The following is a 19,271-nucleotide window of genomic DNA, read 5'->3' as shown; positions in this document are numbered from 1 at the left end:
CATAATGTGGCAGATAGTAGATGTCATAATGTGGCAGATAGATGTCATAATATGGCAGATAGATGTCATAATATGATAGATATATGTCATAATACAGCAGATAGATGTCATAATGTGGCAGATAGATGTCATAATGTGGGAGATAGATGTCATAATGTGGTAGATAGATGTCATAATATGGTAGATAGATGTCATAATGTGGCAGATAGATGTCATAATATGGCAGATATAAGTCATTATGTGGCAGATAGATGTCATAATACAGCAGATAGATGTCATAATACAGCAGATAGATGTCATAATATGGCAGATAGATGTCATAATATGGCAGATAGATGTCATAATACAGCAGATATATGTCATAATATGGCAGATAGATATCATAATACTGCAGATATATGTCATAATATGGCAGATAGATGTCATAATATGGCAGATAGATGTCATAATATGGCAGATAGATGTCATAATACAGCAGATAGATGTCATAATATGGCAGATAGATGTCATAATATGGCAGATAGATGTCATAATGTGGCAGATAGATGTCATAATGTGGTAGATAGATGTCATTATGTGGTAGATAGATGTCATAATATGATAGATGTCATAATGTGGTAGATAGATGTCATAATGTGGTAGATAGATGTCATAATGTGGCAGATAGATGTCATAATACAGCAGATAGATGTCATAATGTGGTAGATAGATGTCATAATATGGTAGATAGATGTCATATTATGGCAGATGGATGTCATAATGTGGCAGATAGATGTCATAATACGGCAGATAGATGTCATAATACAGCAGATAGATGTCATAATATGGCAGATATATGTCATAATGTGGCAGATAGATGTCATAATATGGCAGATAGATGTCATAATGTGGTAGATAGATGTCATAATGTGGCAGATATATGTCATAATACAGCAGATATATGTCATAATGTGGTAGATAGATGTCATAATATGGTAGATAGATGTCATAATGTGGCAGATATATGTCATAATACAGCAGATATATGTCATAATGTGGTAGATAGATGTCATCATATGGCAGATAGATGTCATAATGTGGCAGGTAGATGTCATTATAGATAGATGTCATAATACAGCAGATAGATGTCATAATATGATAGATAGATGTCATTATGTGGTAGATAGATGTCATAATATGGATAGATAGATGTCATAATACAGCAGATAGATGTCATAATGTGGCAGATAGATGTCATAATATAATGTGGCAGATAGATGTCATAATGTGGCAGATAGATGTCATAATGTGGCAGATAGATGTCATAATGTGGCAGATAGATGTCATATTATGGCAGATAGATGTCATAATATGGCAGATAGATGTCAGATAGATGTCATAATATGGCAGATAGATGTCATAATATGGCAGATAGATGTCATAATAGATAGATGGCAGATAGATGTCATAATATGGCAGATAGATGTCATAATGTGGCAGATAGATGTCATAATGTGGCAGATAGATGTCATAATACAGCAGATAGATGATGGTAGATAGATGTCATAATACAGCAGATATATGTCATAATAGATGGTAGATAGATGTCATAATGATAGATGGCAGATAGATGTCATAATATGGCAGATAGATGTCATAATACAGTCATAATAGATAGATGTCATAATATGGCAGATAGATGTCATAATGTGGCAGATAGATGTCATAATATCATAGATAGATGTCATAATATGGCAGATAGATGTCATAATGTGATAGATAGATGTCATAATACAGCAGATAGATGTCATAATGTGGCAGATAGATGTCATAATATGGCAGATAGATGTCATAATATGATAGATAGATGTCATAATGTGGCAGATAGATGTCATAATGTGGCAGATAGATGTCATAATATGGCAGATAGATGTCATAATGTGGTAGATAGATGTCATAATAGATAGATGTCATAATGTGGCAGATAGATGTCATAATGTGGCAGATAGATGTCATAATATGGCAGATAGATGTCATGGCAGATAGATGTCATATAGATGGCAGATAGATGTCATAATACAGCAGATAGATGTCATAATAGATGGCAGATAGATGTCATAATGGCAGATGATGTCATAATACAGCAGATAGATGTCATAATGTGGCAGATAGATGTCATAATATGGCAGATAGATGTCATAATATGGCAGATAGATGTCATAATGTGGCAGATAGATGTCATAATGTGGCAGATAGATGTCATAATATGGCAGATAGATGTCATAAACAGCAGATAGATGTCATAAGATAGATGTCATAATATGGTAGATAGATGTCATAATATGGCAGATAGATGTCATAATGTGGCAGATAGATGTCATAATATGGCAGATAGATGTCATAATGTGGTAGATAGATGTCATAATACAGCAGATATATGTCATAATACAGCAGATATATGTCATAATGTGGTAGATAGATGTCATAATATGGTAGATAGATGTCATAATGTGGCAGATAGATGTCATAATACAGCAGATATATGTCATAATGTGGTAGATAGATGTCATAATATGGCAGATAGATGTCATAATATGGCAGATAGATGTCATAATGTGGCAGATATAGATGTCATAATGTGGCAGATAGATGTCATAATATGGCAGATAGATGTCATAATATGGCAGATAGATGTCATAATACAGCAGATAGATGTCATAATGTGGCAGATAGATGTCATAATGTGGCAGATGATGTCAGATAGATGTCATAATGTGGTAGATAGATGTCATAATATGGTAGATAGATGTCATAATGTGGCAGATAGATGTCATAATATTGCAGATATAAGTCATTATGTGGCAGATAGATGTCATATGCAAATACAGCAGATAGATGTCATAATACAGCAGATAGATGTCATAATATGGCAGATAGATGTCATAATATGGCAGATAGATGTCATAATATGTCATATATGGCAGATAGATGTCATAATACTGCAGATAGATGTCATAATATGGCAGATAGATGTCATAATATGGCAGATAGATGTCATAATATGGCAGATAGATGTCATAATATGGCAGATAGATGTCATAATATGGCAGATAGATGTCATAATGTGGCAGATAGATGTCATAATGTGGCAGATAGATGTCATAATGTGGTAGATAGATGTCATTATGTGGTAGATAGATGTCATAATATGATAGATGTCATAATGTGGTAGATAGATGTCATAATGTGGTAGATAGATGTCATAATGTGGCAGATAGATGTCATAATACAGCAGATAGATGTCATAATGTGGTAGATAGATGTCATAATATGGTAGATAGATGTCATATTATGGCAGATGGATGTCATAATGTGGCAGATAGATGTCATAATACGGCAGATAGATGTCATAATACAGCAGATAGATGTGGCAGATATATATAATGTGGCAGATAGATGTCATAATATGGCAGATAGATGTCATAATGTGGTAGATAGATGTCATAATGTGGCAGATATATGTCATAATACAGCAGATATATGTCATAATGTGGTAGATAGATGTCATAATATGGTAGATAGATGTCATAATGTGGCAGATATATGTCATAATACAGCAGATATATGTCATAATGTGGTAGATAGATGTCATCATATGGCAGATAGATGTCATAATGTGGCAGGTAGATGTCATTATGTGGTAGATAGATGTCATAATACAGCAGATAGATGTCATAATATGATAGATAGATGTCATTATGTGGTAGATAGATGTCATAATATGATAGATAGATGTCATAATGTGGTAGATATATGTCATAATACAGCAGATAGATGTCATAATATGATAGATGTCATAATGTGGCAGATAGATGTCATAATGTGGCAGATAGATGTCATCATGTGGTAGATGTCATATTATGGTAGATAGCTGTCATATTATGGCAGATAGATGTCATAATACAGCAGATAGATGTCATAATATGGCAGATAGATGTCATAATACAGCAGATATATGTCATAATATGGCAGATAGATGTCATAATGGTAGATAGATGTCATAATGGCAGATAGATGTCATAATACAGCAGATATATGTCATAATACAGCAGATATATGTCATAATGTGGTAGATAGATGTCATAATGTGGCAGATAGATGTCATAATATGGCAGATAGATGTCATAATATGTCATAATATGGCAGATAGATGTCATAAATGGCAGATAGATGTCATAATACAGCAGATAGATGTCATAATATGATAGATAGATGTCATAATGATGGCAGATAGATGTCATAATATGGCAGATAGATGTCATAATCAGCAGATAGATGTCATAATATGGCAGATAGATGTCATAATACAGCAGATAGATGTCATAATGTGGCAGATAGATGTCATAATATGGCAGATAGATGTCATAATATGGCAGATAGATGTCATAATGTGGCAGATAGATGTCATAATATGGCAGATAGATGTCATAATATGGCAGATAGATGTCATGGCAGATAGATGTCATAATGTGGCAGATAGATGTCATAATATGGCAGATAGATGTCAATGTGGCAGATAGATGTCATAATACAGCAGATAGATGTCATAATGTGGCAGATAGATGTCATAATATGGCAGATAGAGATATAGATGTCATAATGTGGCAGATAGATGTCATAATGTGGCAGATAGATGTCATAATAATAGATGTCATAATACAGCAGATAGATGTCATAATACAGCAGATATATGTAGATAGATGTCATAATGGCAGATAGATGTCATAATATGGCAGATAGATGTCATAATACATGGCAGATAGATGTCATAATATGGCAGATAGATGTCATAATACAACAGATAGATGTCATAATATGATAGATAGATGTCATAATGTGGCAGATAGATGTCATATAGATGTCATAATATAGATGCAGATAGATGTCATAATATGGCAGATAGATGTCATAATACAATGGCAGATATATGTCATAGAATACAGCAGATAGATGTCATAATATGGCAGATAGATGTCATAATATGGCAGATAGATGTCATAATGTGGTAGATAGATGTCATAATATGGCAGATAGATGTCATAATATGGCAGATAGATGTCATAATATGGCAGATAGATGTCATAATATGGCAGATAGATGTCAGATAATGTCATAATGGCAGATAGATGTCATAATGTGGCAGATAGATGTCATAATATGGCAGATAGATGTCATAATATGATGCAGATAGATGTCATTATGTGGCAGATAGATGTCATAATACAACAGATAGATGTCATAATGTGGTAGATAGATGTCATAATGTGGCAGATAGATGTCATAATATGGCAGATAGATGTCATAATACAGCATATAGATGTCATAATACAGCAGATAGATGTCATAATATGGCAGATAGATGTCATAATATGGCAGATAGATGTCATAATGTCATGGCAGATAGATGTCATAATGTGGCAGATAGATGTCATAGATAGATGTCATGTGGATAGATGTCATAATATGGTAGATAGATGTCATAATATGGCAGATAGATGTCATAATATTGCAGATATAGATGTCATTATGTGGCAGATAGATGTCATAATACAGCAGATAGATGTCATAATACAGCAGATAGATGTCATAATATGGCAGATAGATGTCATAATGTGGCAGATAGATGTCATAATACAGCAGATATATGTCATAATATGGCAGATAGATGTCATAATACTGCAGATATATGTCATAATATGGCAGATAGATGTCATAATATGGCAGATAGATGTCATAATATGGCAGATAGATGTCATAATACAACAGATAGATGTCATAATATGGCAGATAGATGTCATAATGTGGCAGATAGATGTCATAATGTGGCAGATAGATGTCATAATGTGGTAGATAGATGTCATTATGTGGTAGATAGATGTCATAATATGATAGATGTCATAATGTGGTAGATAGATGTCATAATGTGGTAGATAGATGTCATAATGTGGCAGATAGATGTCATAATACAGCAGATAGATGTCATAATAGATAGATGTCATAATATGGTAGATAGATGTCATATTATGGCAGATGGATGTCATAATGTGGCAGATAGATGTCATAATACGGCAGATAGATGTCATAATACAGCAGATAGATGTCATAATATGGCAGATATATGTCATAATGTGGCAGATAGATGTCATAATATGGCAGATAGATGTCATAATGTGGTAGATAGATGTCATAATGTGGCAGATATATGTCATAATACAGCAGATATATGTCATAATGTGGTAGATAGATGTCATAATATGGTAGATAGATGTCATAATGTGGCAGATATATGTCATAATACAGCAGATATATGTCATAATGTGGTAGATAGATGTCATCATATGGCAGATAGATGTCATAATGTGGCAGGTAGATGTCATTATGTGGTAGATAGATGTCATAATACAGCAGATAGATGTCATAATATGATAGATAGATGTCATTATGTGGTAGATAGATGTCATAATATGATAGATAGATGTCATAATGTGGTAGATATATGTCATAATACAGCAGATAGATGTCATAATATGATAGATGTCATAATGTGGCAGATAGATGTCATAATGTGGCAGATAGATGTCATCATGTGGTAGATGTCATATTATGGTAGATAGCTGTCATATTATGGCAGATAGATGTCATAATACAGCAGATAGATGTCATAATATGGCAGATAGATGTCATAATACAGCAGATATATGTCATAATATGGCAGATAGATGTCATAATGTGGTAGATAGATGTCATAATGTGGCAGATAGATGTCATAATACAGCGGATATATGTCATAATACAGCAGATATATGTCATAATGTGGTAGATAGATGTCATAATGTGGCAGATAGATGTCATAATATGGCAGATAGATGTCATAATACAGCAGATAGATGTCATAATATGGCAGATAGATGTCATAATATGGCAGATAGATGTCATAATACAGCAGATAGATGTCATAATATGATAGATAGATGTCATAATGTGGCAGATAGATGTCATAATATGATAGATAGATGTCATAATGTGGCAGATAGATGTCATAATATGGCAGATAGATGTCATACAGCAGATGATGTCATAATATGATAGATAGATGTCATAATATGGCAGATAGATGTCATAATATGGCAGATAGATGTCATAATATGGCAGATAGATGTCATAATGTGGTAGATAGATGTCATAATATGGCAGATAGATGTCATAATATGGCAGATAGATGTCATAATATGGCAGATAGATGTCATAATATGGCAGATAGATGTCATTATGTGGCAGATAGATGTCATAATACAGCAGATAGATGTCATAATACAGCAGATAGATGTCATAATGTGGTAGATAGATGTCATAATATGGCAGATAGATGTCATAATATGGCAGATAGATGTCATTATGTGGCAGATAGATGTCATAATACAGCAGATAGATGTCATAATGTGGTAGATAGATGTCATAATGTGGCAGATAGATGTCATAATATGGCAGATAGATGTCATAATACAGCATATAGATGTCATAATACAGCAGATAGATGTCATAATATGGCAGATAGATGTCATAATATGGCAGATAGATGTCATAATGTGGCAGATAGATGTCATAATGTGGCAGATAGATGTCATAATGTGGTAGATAGATGTCATGTGGTAGATGTCATATTATGGTAGATAGATGTCATAATGTGGCAGATAGATGTCATAATATTGCAGATATAAGTCATTATGTGGCAGATAGATGTCATAATACAGCAGATAGATGTCATAATACAGCAGATAGATGTCATAATATGGCAGATAGATGTCATAATATGGCAGATAGATGTCATAATACAGCAGATATATGTCATAATATGGCAGATAGATATCATAATACTGCAGATATATGTCATAATATGGCAGATAGATGTCATAATATGGCAGATAGATGTCATAATATGGCAGATAGATGTCATAATACAGCAGATAGATGTCATAATATGGCAGATAGATGTCATAATGTGGCAGATAGATGTCATAATGTGGCAGATAGATGTCATAATGTGGTAGATAGATGTCATTATGTGGTAGATAGATGTCATAATATGATAGATGTCATAATGTGGTAGATAGATGTCATAATGTGGTAGATAGATGTCATAATGTGGCAGATAGATGTCATAATACAGCAGATAGATGTCATAATGTGGTAGATAGATGTCATAATATGGTAGATAGATGTCATATTATGGCAGATGGATGTCATAATGTGGCAGATAGATGTCATAATACGGCAGATAGATGTCATAATACAGCAGATAGATGTCATAATGTGGCAGATAGATGTCATAATGTGGCAGATAGATGTCATAATATGGCAGATAGATGTCATAATGTGGTAGATAGATGTCATAATGTGGCAGATATATGTCATAATACAGCAGATATATGTCATAATGTGGTAGATAGATGTCATAATATGGTAGATAGATGTCATAATGTGGCAGATATATGTCATAATACAGCAGATATATGTCATAATGTGGTAGATAGATGTCATCATATGGCAGATAGATGTCATAATGTGGCAGGTAGATGTCATTATGTGGTAGATAGATGTCATAATACAGCAGATAGATGTCATAATATGATAGATAGATGTCATTATGTGGTAGATAGATGTCATAATATGATAGATAGATGTCATAATGTGGTAGATATATGTCATAATACAGCAGATAGATGTCATAATATGATACATGTCATAATGTGGCAGATAGATGTCATAATGTGGCAGATAGATGTCATCATGTGGTAGATGTCATATTATGGTAGATAGCTGTGATATTATGGCAGATAGATGTCATAATACAGCAGATAGATGTCATAATATGGCAGATAGATGTCATAATACAGCAGATATATGTCATAATATGGCAGATAGATGTCATAATGTGGTAGATAGATGTCATAATGTGGCAGATAGATGTCATAATACAGCGGATATATGTCATAATACAGCAGATATATGTCATAATGTGGTAGATAGATGTCATAATGTGGCAGATAGATGTCATAATATGGCAGATAGATGTCATAATACAGCAGATAGATGTCATAATATGGCAGATAGATGTCATAATACGGCAGATAGATGTCATAATATGATAGATAGATGTCATAATGTGGCAGATAGATGTCATAATATGATAGATATATGTCATAATACAGCAGATAGATGTCATAATATGGCAGATAGATGTCATAATACAGCAGATATATGTCATAATATGATAGATAGATGTCATAATGTGGCAGATAGATGTCATAATACGGCAGATAGATGTCATAATATGGCAGATAGATGTCATAATGTGGTAGATAGATGTCATAATATGGCAGATAGATGTCATAATATGGCAGATAGATGTCATAATATGGCAGATAGATGTCATAATATGGCAGATAGATGTCATTATGTGGCAGATAGATGTCATAATACAGCAGATAGATGTCATAATACAGCAGATAGATGTCATAATGTGGTAGATAGATGTCATAATATGGCAGATAGATGTCATAATATGGCAGATAGATGTCATTATGTGGCAGATAGATGTCATAATACAGCAGATAGATGTCATAATGTGGTAGATAGATGTCATAATGTGGCAGATAGATGTCATAATATGGCAGATAGATGTCATAATACAGCATATAGATGTCATAATACAGCAGATAGATGTCATAATATGGCAGATAGATGTCATAATATGGCAGATAGATGTCATAATGTGGCAGATAGATGTCATAATGTGGCAGATAGATGTCATAATGTGGTAGATAGATGTCATGTGGTAGATGTCATATTATGGTAGATAGATGTCATATTATGGCAGATAGATTTCATAATACAGCAGATAGATGTCATAATATGGCAGATAGATGTCATAATATGGCAGATAGATGTCATAATGTGGCAGATAGATGTCATAATATGGCAGATAGATGTCATAATATGGCAGATAGATGTCATAATGTGGCAGATAGATGTCATAATATGGCAGATAGAAGTCATTATGTGGTAGATAGATGTCATAATACAGCAGATAGATGTCATAATATGATAGATAGATGTCATAATGTGGCAGATAGATGTCATATTATAATAGATGTCATAATATGGCAGATAGATGTCATAATATGATAGATAGATGTCATAATGTGGTAGATATATGTCATAATGTGGCAGATAGATGTCATAATGTGGTAGATAGATGTCATAATATGGCAGATAGATGTCATAATGTGGTAGATAGATGTCATAATACAGCAGATATATGTCATAATGTGGTAGATAGATGTCATAATACAGCAGATAGATGTCATAATGTGGCAGATAGATGTCATAATGTGGTAGATAGATGTCATGTGGTAGATGTCATATTATGGTAGATAGATGTCATATTATGGCAGATAGATTTCATAATACAGCAGATAGATGTCATAATATGGCAGATAGATGTCATAATATGGCAGATAGATGTCATAATGTGGCAGATAGATGTCATAATATGGCAGATAGATGTCATAATATGGCAGATAGATGTCATAATGTGGCAGATAGATGTCATAATGTGGCAGATATATGTCATAATGTGGTAGATAGATGTCATGTGGTAGATGTCATATTATGGTAGATAGATGTCATATTATGGCAGATAGATTTCATAATACAGCAGATAGATGTCATAATATGGCGATAGATGTAGATGTCATAATATGGCAGATAGATGTCATAATGTGGCAGATAGATGTCATAATATGGCAGATAGATGTCATAATATGGCAGATAGATGTCATAATGTGGCAGATAGATGTCATAATATGGCAGATAGAAGTCATTATGTGGTAGATAGATGTCATAATACAGCAGATAGATGTCATAATATGATAGATAGATGTCATAATGTGGCAGATAGATGTCATATTATGGCAGATAGATGTCATAATATGGCAGATAGATGTCATAATATGATAGATAGATGTCATAATGTGGTAGATAGATGTCATAATGTGGCAGATAGATGTCATAATGTGGTAGATAGATGTCATAATATGGCAGATAGATGTCATAATGTGGTAGATAGATGTCATAATACAGCAGATAGATGTCATAATAGATAGATGTCATAATACAGCAGATAGATGTCATAATATGGTAGATAGATGTCATAATACAGCAGATAGATGTCATAATGTGGTAGATATAGGTCATAATGTGGCAGATAGATGTCATAATGTGGTAGATAGATGTCATAATACAGCAGATAGATGTCATAATATGGCAGATAGATGTCATAATATGATAGATAGATGTCATAATGTGGTAGATAGATGTCATAATGTGGCAGATAGATGTCATAATGTGGTAGATAGATGTCATAATATGGCAGATAGATGTCATAATACTCTATATAGATGTCATAATGTGGTAGATAGATGTCATAATGTGGCAGATAGATGTCATAATGTGGCAGATAGATGTCATAATGTGGTAGATAGATGTCATGTGGTAGATGTCATATTATGGTAGATAGATGTCATATTATGGCAGATAGATTTCATAATACAGCAGATAGATGTCATAATATGGCAGATAGATGTCATAATATGGCAGATAGATGTCATAATGTGGCAGATAGATGTCATAATGTGGCAGATAGATGTCATAATGTGGTAGATAGATGTCATGTGGTAGATGTCATATTATGGTAGATAGATGTCATATTATGGCAGATAGATTTCATAATACAGCAGATAGATGTCATAATATGGCAGATAGATGTCATAATATGGCAGATAGATGTCATAATGTGGCAGATAGATGTCATAATATGGCAGATAGATGTCATAATATGGCAGATAGATGTCATAATGTGGCAGATAGATGTCATAATATGGCAGATAGAAGTCATTATGTGGTAGATAGATGTCATAATACAGCAGATAGATGTCATAATATGATAGATAGATGTCATAATGTGGCAGATAGATGTCATATTATGGCAGATAGATGTCATAATATGGCAGATAGATGTCATAATATGATAGATAGATGTCATAACAGTAGATATATGTCATAATGTGGCAGATAGATGTCATAATGTGGTAGATAGATGTCATAATATGGCAGATAGATGTCATAATGTGGTAGATAGATGTCATAATACAGCAGATATATGTCATAATGTGGTAGATAGATGTCATAATACAGCAGATAGATGTCATAATGTGGCAGATAGATGTCATAATGTGGTAGATAGATGTCATGTGGTAGATGTCATATTATGGTAGATAGATGTCATATTATGGCAGATAGATTTCATAATACAGCAGATAGATGTCATAATATGGCAGATAGATGTCATAATATGGCAGATAGATGTCATAATGTGGCAGATAGATGTCATAATATAGGCAGATAGATGTCATAATATGGCAGATAGATGTCATAATGTGGCAGATAGATGTCATAATGTGGCAGATAGATGTCATAATGTGGTAGATAGATGTCATGTGGTAGATGTCATATTATGGTAGATAGATGTCATATTATGGCAGATAGATTTCATAATACAGCAGATAGATGTCATAATATGGCAGATAGATGTCATAATATGGCAGATAGATGTCATAATGTGGCAGATAGATGTCATAATATGGCAGATAGATGTCATAATATGGCAGATAGATGTCATAATGTGGCAGATAGATGTCATAATATGGCAGATAGAAGTCATTATGTGGTAGATAGATGTCATAATACAGCAGATAGATGTCATAATATGATAGATAGATGTCATAATGTGGCAGATAGATGTCATATTATGGCAGATAGATGTCATAATATGGCAGATAGATGTCATAATATGATAGATAGATGTCATAATGTGGTAGATATATGTCATAATGTGGCAGATAGATGTCATAATGTGGTAGATAGATGTCATAATATGGCAGATAGATGTCATAATGTGGTAGATAGATGTCATAATACAGCAGATAGATGTCATAATGTGGTAGATAGATGTCATAATACAGCAGATAGATGTCATAATATGGTAGATAGATGTCATAATACAGCAGATAGATGTCATAATGTGGTAGATATAGGTCATAATGTGGCAGATAGATGTCATAATGTGGTAGATAGATGTCATAATACAGCAGATAGATGTCATAATATGGCAGATAGATGTCATAATATGATAGATAGATGTCATAATGTGGTAGATAGATGTCATAATGTGGCAGATAGATGTCATAATGTGGTAGATAGATGTCATAATATGGCAGATAGATGTCATAATACTCTATATAGATGTCATAATGTGGTAGATAGATGTCATAATACGGCAGATAGATGTCATAATGTGGTAGATAGATGTCATAATACAGCAGATAGATGTCATAATATGGTAGATAGATGTCATATTATGGTAGATAGATGCCATAATATGGTAGATAGATGTCATATTATGGTAGATAGATGTCATAATATGGTAGATAGATGTCATAATACAGCAGATAGATGTCATAATGTGGTAGATAGATGTCATAATATGGTAGATAGATGTCATAATATGGCAGATAGATGTCATAATGTGGTAGATAGATGTCATATATGTCATAATGTGGTAGATAGATGTCATAATGTGGTAGATAGATGTCATAATATGGTAGATAGATGTCATAATGTGGCAGATAGATGTCATAATACAGCAGATAGATGTCATAATGTGATAGATAGATGTCATATTATGGTAGATAGATGTCATAATGTGGTAGATAGATGTCATAATGTGGTAGATAGATGTCATAATACAGCAGATAGATGTGATAATGTGGTAGATAGATGTCATAATACAGCAGATAGATGTCATAATGTGATAGATAGATGTCATATTATGGTAGATAGATGTCATAATGTGGTAGATAGATGTCATAATGTGGTAGATAGATGTCATAATTGTGGCAGATAGATGTCATAATGTGGTAGATAGATGTCATAATGTGGTAGATAGATGTCATAATGTGGTAGATAGATGTCATATTATGGCAGATAGATACATATTATGGCAGATAGATACATATTATGGCAGATGACATACTTTGGCAGATAGATGTCATAGAATCAGGGTCTATTTTTGCAGCTGACATGCTAGGCTTTGTGAATGATATCTATCTGTAACTGGAAACCAGTGTGACCCATTTCAGATAGATGTTGAAATAAATTAAAGGTAATCTAAAAACACATTACTTAGATAATAACTCATCGTACTGTGTACACTAGAATGGAAAGGGCTGTTATATTAGGACACACAGTGAGAGTGGGAATGGGAAAACTTCTCTTGAAAGAGATAAACAATTACTGTGGTAAATAAACGGAAATTACCATTGGTTGACCAAGGAATCAGATGTCATGTTGTTTGCTCTCCTAAGTTCTGGATGCCTTACGCAACAATTGTGTTTGCTTGTCAGTCTGTCCCCAATTGAATAGCCCCTTACAGCTGGGTAGGAGACAGGAGGCTATAAAACACAGAGACTCTCCAGGATGGTGACTGTGCCAAGGCGAGGCTCTGAGATGAGACCAGTCACACTTGTCTTGATAGCTCTGTTCACCGGGGCAGTGACTCCCTATTGCAGAAGACTCTGTCTGACTCTGGACCCGAGCGCTGAGCTACCACACACTAGAGAGGATGGGGAGACAAGAGGTTCCACTTTAAACAACTCCGCTGGAGACGCTCTCACTCACTGTAGAATGAATCCGTTTCTGAAATATGAACGGTGAGTATACAAATGGAATTGTAATTTTTACTAATTTTTACTAATTTTTTTACTAATGTCATTTTATTTTGCAAATTCGACCATCTCTTTTCAGCACTAACAATTTCTCTCTCTAGGAACATTAAATATATGTATCGACGATTCCTAAATACAATGTATTTTTGTCCGTAATGCACATATAATACTACTTATTATAACATTATATTGTAAGATATGGAGAACCTGGATTTAAATGTCACTCTTGGTTGTTTAATCAGCACTGATTTTGTAATTGTTGTAATTGTCTCTGTGGGAAACTGAGATCAAATGATTGGACTCTAAATGACATATCATGGGACATCTAAAAGGCAATTAAACAACCTGATGAGAAACTCCACAGGATGCCGGAGCAATGTACTAGTTTCTCCCGAAGTCACTCCAGATCTCTCTCTCTCTCTGTCTCTGTCTCTGTCTCTGTCTCTGTCTCTGTCTCTCTCTCTCTCTCTCTCTCTCTCTCTCTCTCTCTCTCTCTCTCTCTCTCTCTCTCTCTCTCTCTCTCTCTCTCTCTCTCTCTCTCTCTCTCTCTCTCTCTCTCTCTCTCTCTCTCTCTCTCTCTCTCTCTCTCTCTCTCTCTCTGTTGTTGAGGACTAAATGTACACAAATAAACTGCACTCATCTTGAATTGTTATACGCAGGTTACAGCTGTATTAAATGAACAGATGTAGCACCAGACATTCATATTGATTTGCTAAATGTAGGTTTTTGGAGGAGGATCTTACTGTCTTCCAAATTGTTGAAAAGATTTTGAAGGGGGAGTAGGGGGTTTATGTACAGCCATGTGAAAATAGCTATTTTATTCTCCAGCACAATTCAAGAGGACTGGATGGTGCTATTCACTAGAGAGGAGATCAACAGAAACTCTGAACTTCTACCGGCTGTGACTCTGGGCTACAACGTCTATTCCATCTGTGGGAGCAACAATCTGCTGCGAGCCGTTCTGGAGGCTTTGAAAGGAGGGGAGCAGAGAGAGCCGACAGGACTGCGGAGCTGGAGCCGCAGCAGGGTGCTGGCGCTGGTGGGACACTCCTCCTCTGGTCTCGGCAGCTCCTCACACTGGCTACAGGTGAGACTGACAGGGAGCGTGATACCCAGCAGTACATATTGTGCAGCCCTACCTCCTACAGAATGATTTGTTGAGTAATGCAAGTTTTAACATGTAATAAAATTTTGTTGATTCCGACATTAGTAAGTGAGCTCAATAATGATATAATATGTGTGTGTTCTTCTCCTTTCTGTCCTAGATGATCCACCTATGTACTTGTGCATGTCTGAGAGACAGAGATGTTAACCCCAGAGCCATTCTCCTCAGAGCAGAGTCCAGTCACTGTGCCCAGAACCTAGCCCCGATGCTGCCCCTGACATGCTGGAGCAGAGTGGATGTTGTCTGTGGGACATGCATACCGGAGGGTAAAGCTGAGAGTCAGGCTCCCTCACATGAAGTGAAGGGGTTTGTTCTCCCCGGCCTGACTGAGTTCTTACTAAATCTGATACCCTCGGATGGATCACAGAGTTCCTTTATCTGTGACTGGAGCCTGGCTGCTCAGCAGTGGCTGTGCTCCCCTCTCCCTGAGGGCCGAGCATCGTTCCAGGTCCATAGGGTCATGTGTGCATTGACAACGGCAGCTGACATGAGAAAGCAATGCAGCGACAGTCATACTGAGTCTGACTGTATGAAATATGCTGTGTTGACACCAAACCAGGTACTTGTTAACTTGGAATTTTGTGATTATTGTACTATTTATGAAGGCTGATGCAATGAGGGGAAAATGAAAAGTGGCAGACCCCCCCCCCCAAAAAAAAAAAAAAACGTTTTTCTCCCATATTTTTGTATTACATTTATTTAACTAGGCAAGAACAAATTCTTATTTTCAATGACGGCCTACCGGGGGGCAGTGGGTTAACTCCCTTGTTCAGGGGCAGAACAACAGATTTGTATCTTGTCAGCTCTGGGATTCAATCTAGCAACCTTTTGGTTACAAGTCCAACGTTCTAACCACTAGGCTACCTTCCTCCCCATGTACATACAGATTGTATGTCTAAGTGCATTGTGTGTGTCTATGTTGTAGTAACTATTGTAGTATTCCACTGACAGCTACCAAAGGCGGTGTGCATAAATATATCTCCGCTGGGCAGATGGAGTGATGCTAACACAGTAGTATCACGTTGTTTCAACCTAAAAGTGACGACGGACAGAGAACATGAACAGAAAAATGGTGAGGAAAAAAATCCACTTGTGACTGATATAATGTTGACTTCCTCTTCCTCCTCTATAATAATGGTTGCGTTTTTGTAACAAATCATGAACCGCAAATTGTATATAAATAATGTGTTTTGAATAATTTGATTCAACCTAACATTTAGCGTGAAAATCACGCTGAAATTAAAAAAAATGTATATCAGGACACGAAAGCCAAGGTATAAAATTAATTGTGCAGCATTTTAAGTCAGTGTAATATTCCCCTAAATACCACAAATCATATTAAAGATAATCAATGATCTATTCAGGCTACAATGTCACCTTTTTGATGTTTTGCTTATTGACAGTGTAAAATCCTCGCATTGTTCTAAATGCTGTGTTTCTTTACCAGATGCTAGTAACTATATCCCACATATCCTGCAGAGCAGCCATCAGTGTGTCTCTTATGGCTGGGTGGAAGAAGGACTTGTGGTGACAGCTCTGTTCTGGCTTATGATCTACACCAGTAGATCACACAGAGACACCCCTGTCCTCAGAGCCAACAGAAAGCTGAGCTTCCTGCTGCTCATCACACAGACTCTGTGTACTCTCTCACCTCTCACCGCCATTGGCCGGCCCTCTGAATGGTCCTGTATGCTGCGTCACACAGCGTTTGGGATCACCTTCGTCCTCTGCATCTCTTGTGTTCTGGGGAAAACAATAGTGGTGTTGATGGCCTTCAGGGCTACACTTCCAGCCAGTAAAGCCATGAAATGGTTTGGTCCTCCACAGCAGAGACTCAGTGTTCTGGCTTTCACTCTCATACAGGTCCTGATCTGTGCTCTTTGGTTAACAGTCTCCCCTCCTTTCCCCTACATAGGGCTCCTAGCCTTCTTGTGCTTTGTTCTGGTCTCTCTGGTCAATAAGCTACCATCTATGCAAGCGAAGTTCATTCTATTGACTGTTCTTATACATGTACAATTAGCAGCATGGCTGCAAACCTCCAGGGCACCAACAAGGTATAAACTAGTCATTGAGATACATTCAACATAGCTAGATGTCTAAACCTAGAAACTGAAAGGTTTTACACGAGGGATGGTTAACTCCAGTCCTCAAGGGCCTAATTGGTGTAACACTTTTGCCCCAGTCTCAGCTAACACACCTGACTCCAATGTTCAACTAATCATGATCTTCGGTTTAGAATGCAATTAGTTTCATCAGGTGTGTTAGCTAGGGATGGGGGGAAAGAGTGACACCAATCAGGCACCGCCGAGGACTGGAGTTGCCCATCCCGGTTGCACATAAATTCATTGTTTTCTAAACACTTGTTAATATTATCCATAGTTATAAAATAGCTTTGTAACCACAATAATTTTACTTAACTAGGCAAGTCAGTTAAGAACAAATTCTTATTTTTTTTATGGCCTAGGAACAGTGGGTTAACTGCTTTGTTCAGGTGCAGAATGACAGATTTTTACCTTGTCAGCTCTGGGATTTGATCTCGCCACCTTTAGTTACTAGTCCAACGCTCTAACCGCTAGGCTACCTGCCGCCCCTAAGAAATGTATCTAATGTCATCTTAATAAAGCAACAATACAAAAATGTAATTATGTGACTGTTTCCTACAACTGTGCATAAAGCATCCTTAAGTGCAATACAAGATACATTGGCAGCAGCTTATGGGGATCCATAATAAATACAAAAATACACAATACTATCATTACACTCAACTCTGATTAACAAACTGGTGATCATAACATAATACCACAATCAAATAAATGAAACTGAGAAGTACATATTTTAACCCTTAGAGGACATTATACCACATAATAAGGTATCTGAACCTCTGGTGAATAGAGTTGTTTGTAGGTGTCAACACTACAGATGTAGCATCTTAATTTGAGCCAGTTTGCTACAGCAGGAAAATAATCTTGCAGCAACAGGAAATGTGAATTATTATGTGGATTATAATGAATGGACATTTTGCTGAGGTTGATACATTTTTCGTTAGGTCAAATTCAAGTCTGAAATGTCAAAGTGAAAATTATGAACTTTAGAAGCCTGTTTAAAACAAAATTATAAACTGGGTGGTTCAAGCCCTGAATGCTGATTGGCTGAAATATGTGGTATATCAGACTGTATACCACGGGTATGACAAAACCTTTATTTTTGCTGCTCTAATTATGTTG

At 35.5% G+C, this 19,271-nt stretch overlaps 1 protein-coding gene across 1 annotated transcript; it reads left to right on the top strand.

The window, feature by feature from the left end:
* The first annotated feature begins 14,655 nt into the window (after nt 1-14,655).
* On the top strand, nt 14,656-18,665 carry LOC124006182. Its single transcript, XM_046316022.1, has 5 exons — nt 14,656-14,867; nt 15,711-15,969; nt 16,148-16,606; nt 16,999-17,119; nt 17,495-18,665. The coding sequence occupies exons 1-5, from the start codon at nt 14,665-14,667 to the stop codon at nt 18,133-18,135; spliced, it is 1,683 nt and encodes a 560-aa protein (XP_046171978.1). The 5' UTR covers nt 14,656-14,664; the 3' UTR covers nt 18,136-18,665.
* Nucleotides 18,666-19,271: the final 606 nt, after the last annotated feature.

Source organism: Oncorhynchus gorbuscha, linkage group LG19 (genome assembly GCF_021184085.1).
Source record: "Oncorhynchus gorbuscha isolate QuinsamMale2020 ecotype Even-year linkage group LG19, OgorEven_v1.0, whole genome shotgun sequence".
Classification (NCBI taxonomy): domain Eukaryota; kingdom Metazoa; phylum Chordata; class Actinopteri; order Salmoniformes; family Salmonidae; genus Oncorhynchus; species Oncorhynchus gorbuscha.
Note: the sequence above shows the minus strand (reverse complement) of the source record. Positions and strands in the feature narration are given on the sequence as shown.

Excerpts from the sequence above, each read along its gene's own strand:
- LOC124006182 (XM_046316022.1), top strand. The coding sequence starts at position 14,665 with ATGAGACCAGTCACACTTGTCTTGATAGCTCTGTTCACCGGGGCAGTG. Across the intron at positions 14,868-15,710 it reads CCGTTTCTGAAATATGAACG|CACAATTCAAGAGGACTGGA; the intron begins GTGAGTATACAA and ends TTTATTCTCCAG. Across the intron at positions 17,120-17,494 it reads AGAACATGAACAGAAAAATG|ATGCTAGTAACTATATCCCA; the intron begins GTGAGGAAAAAA and ends TTTCTTTACCAG.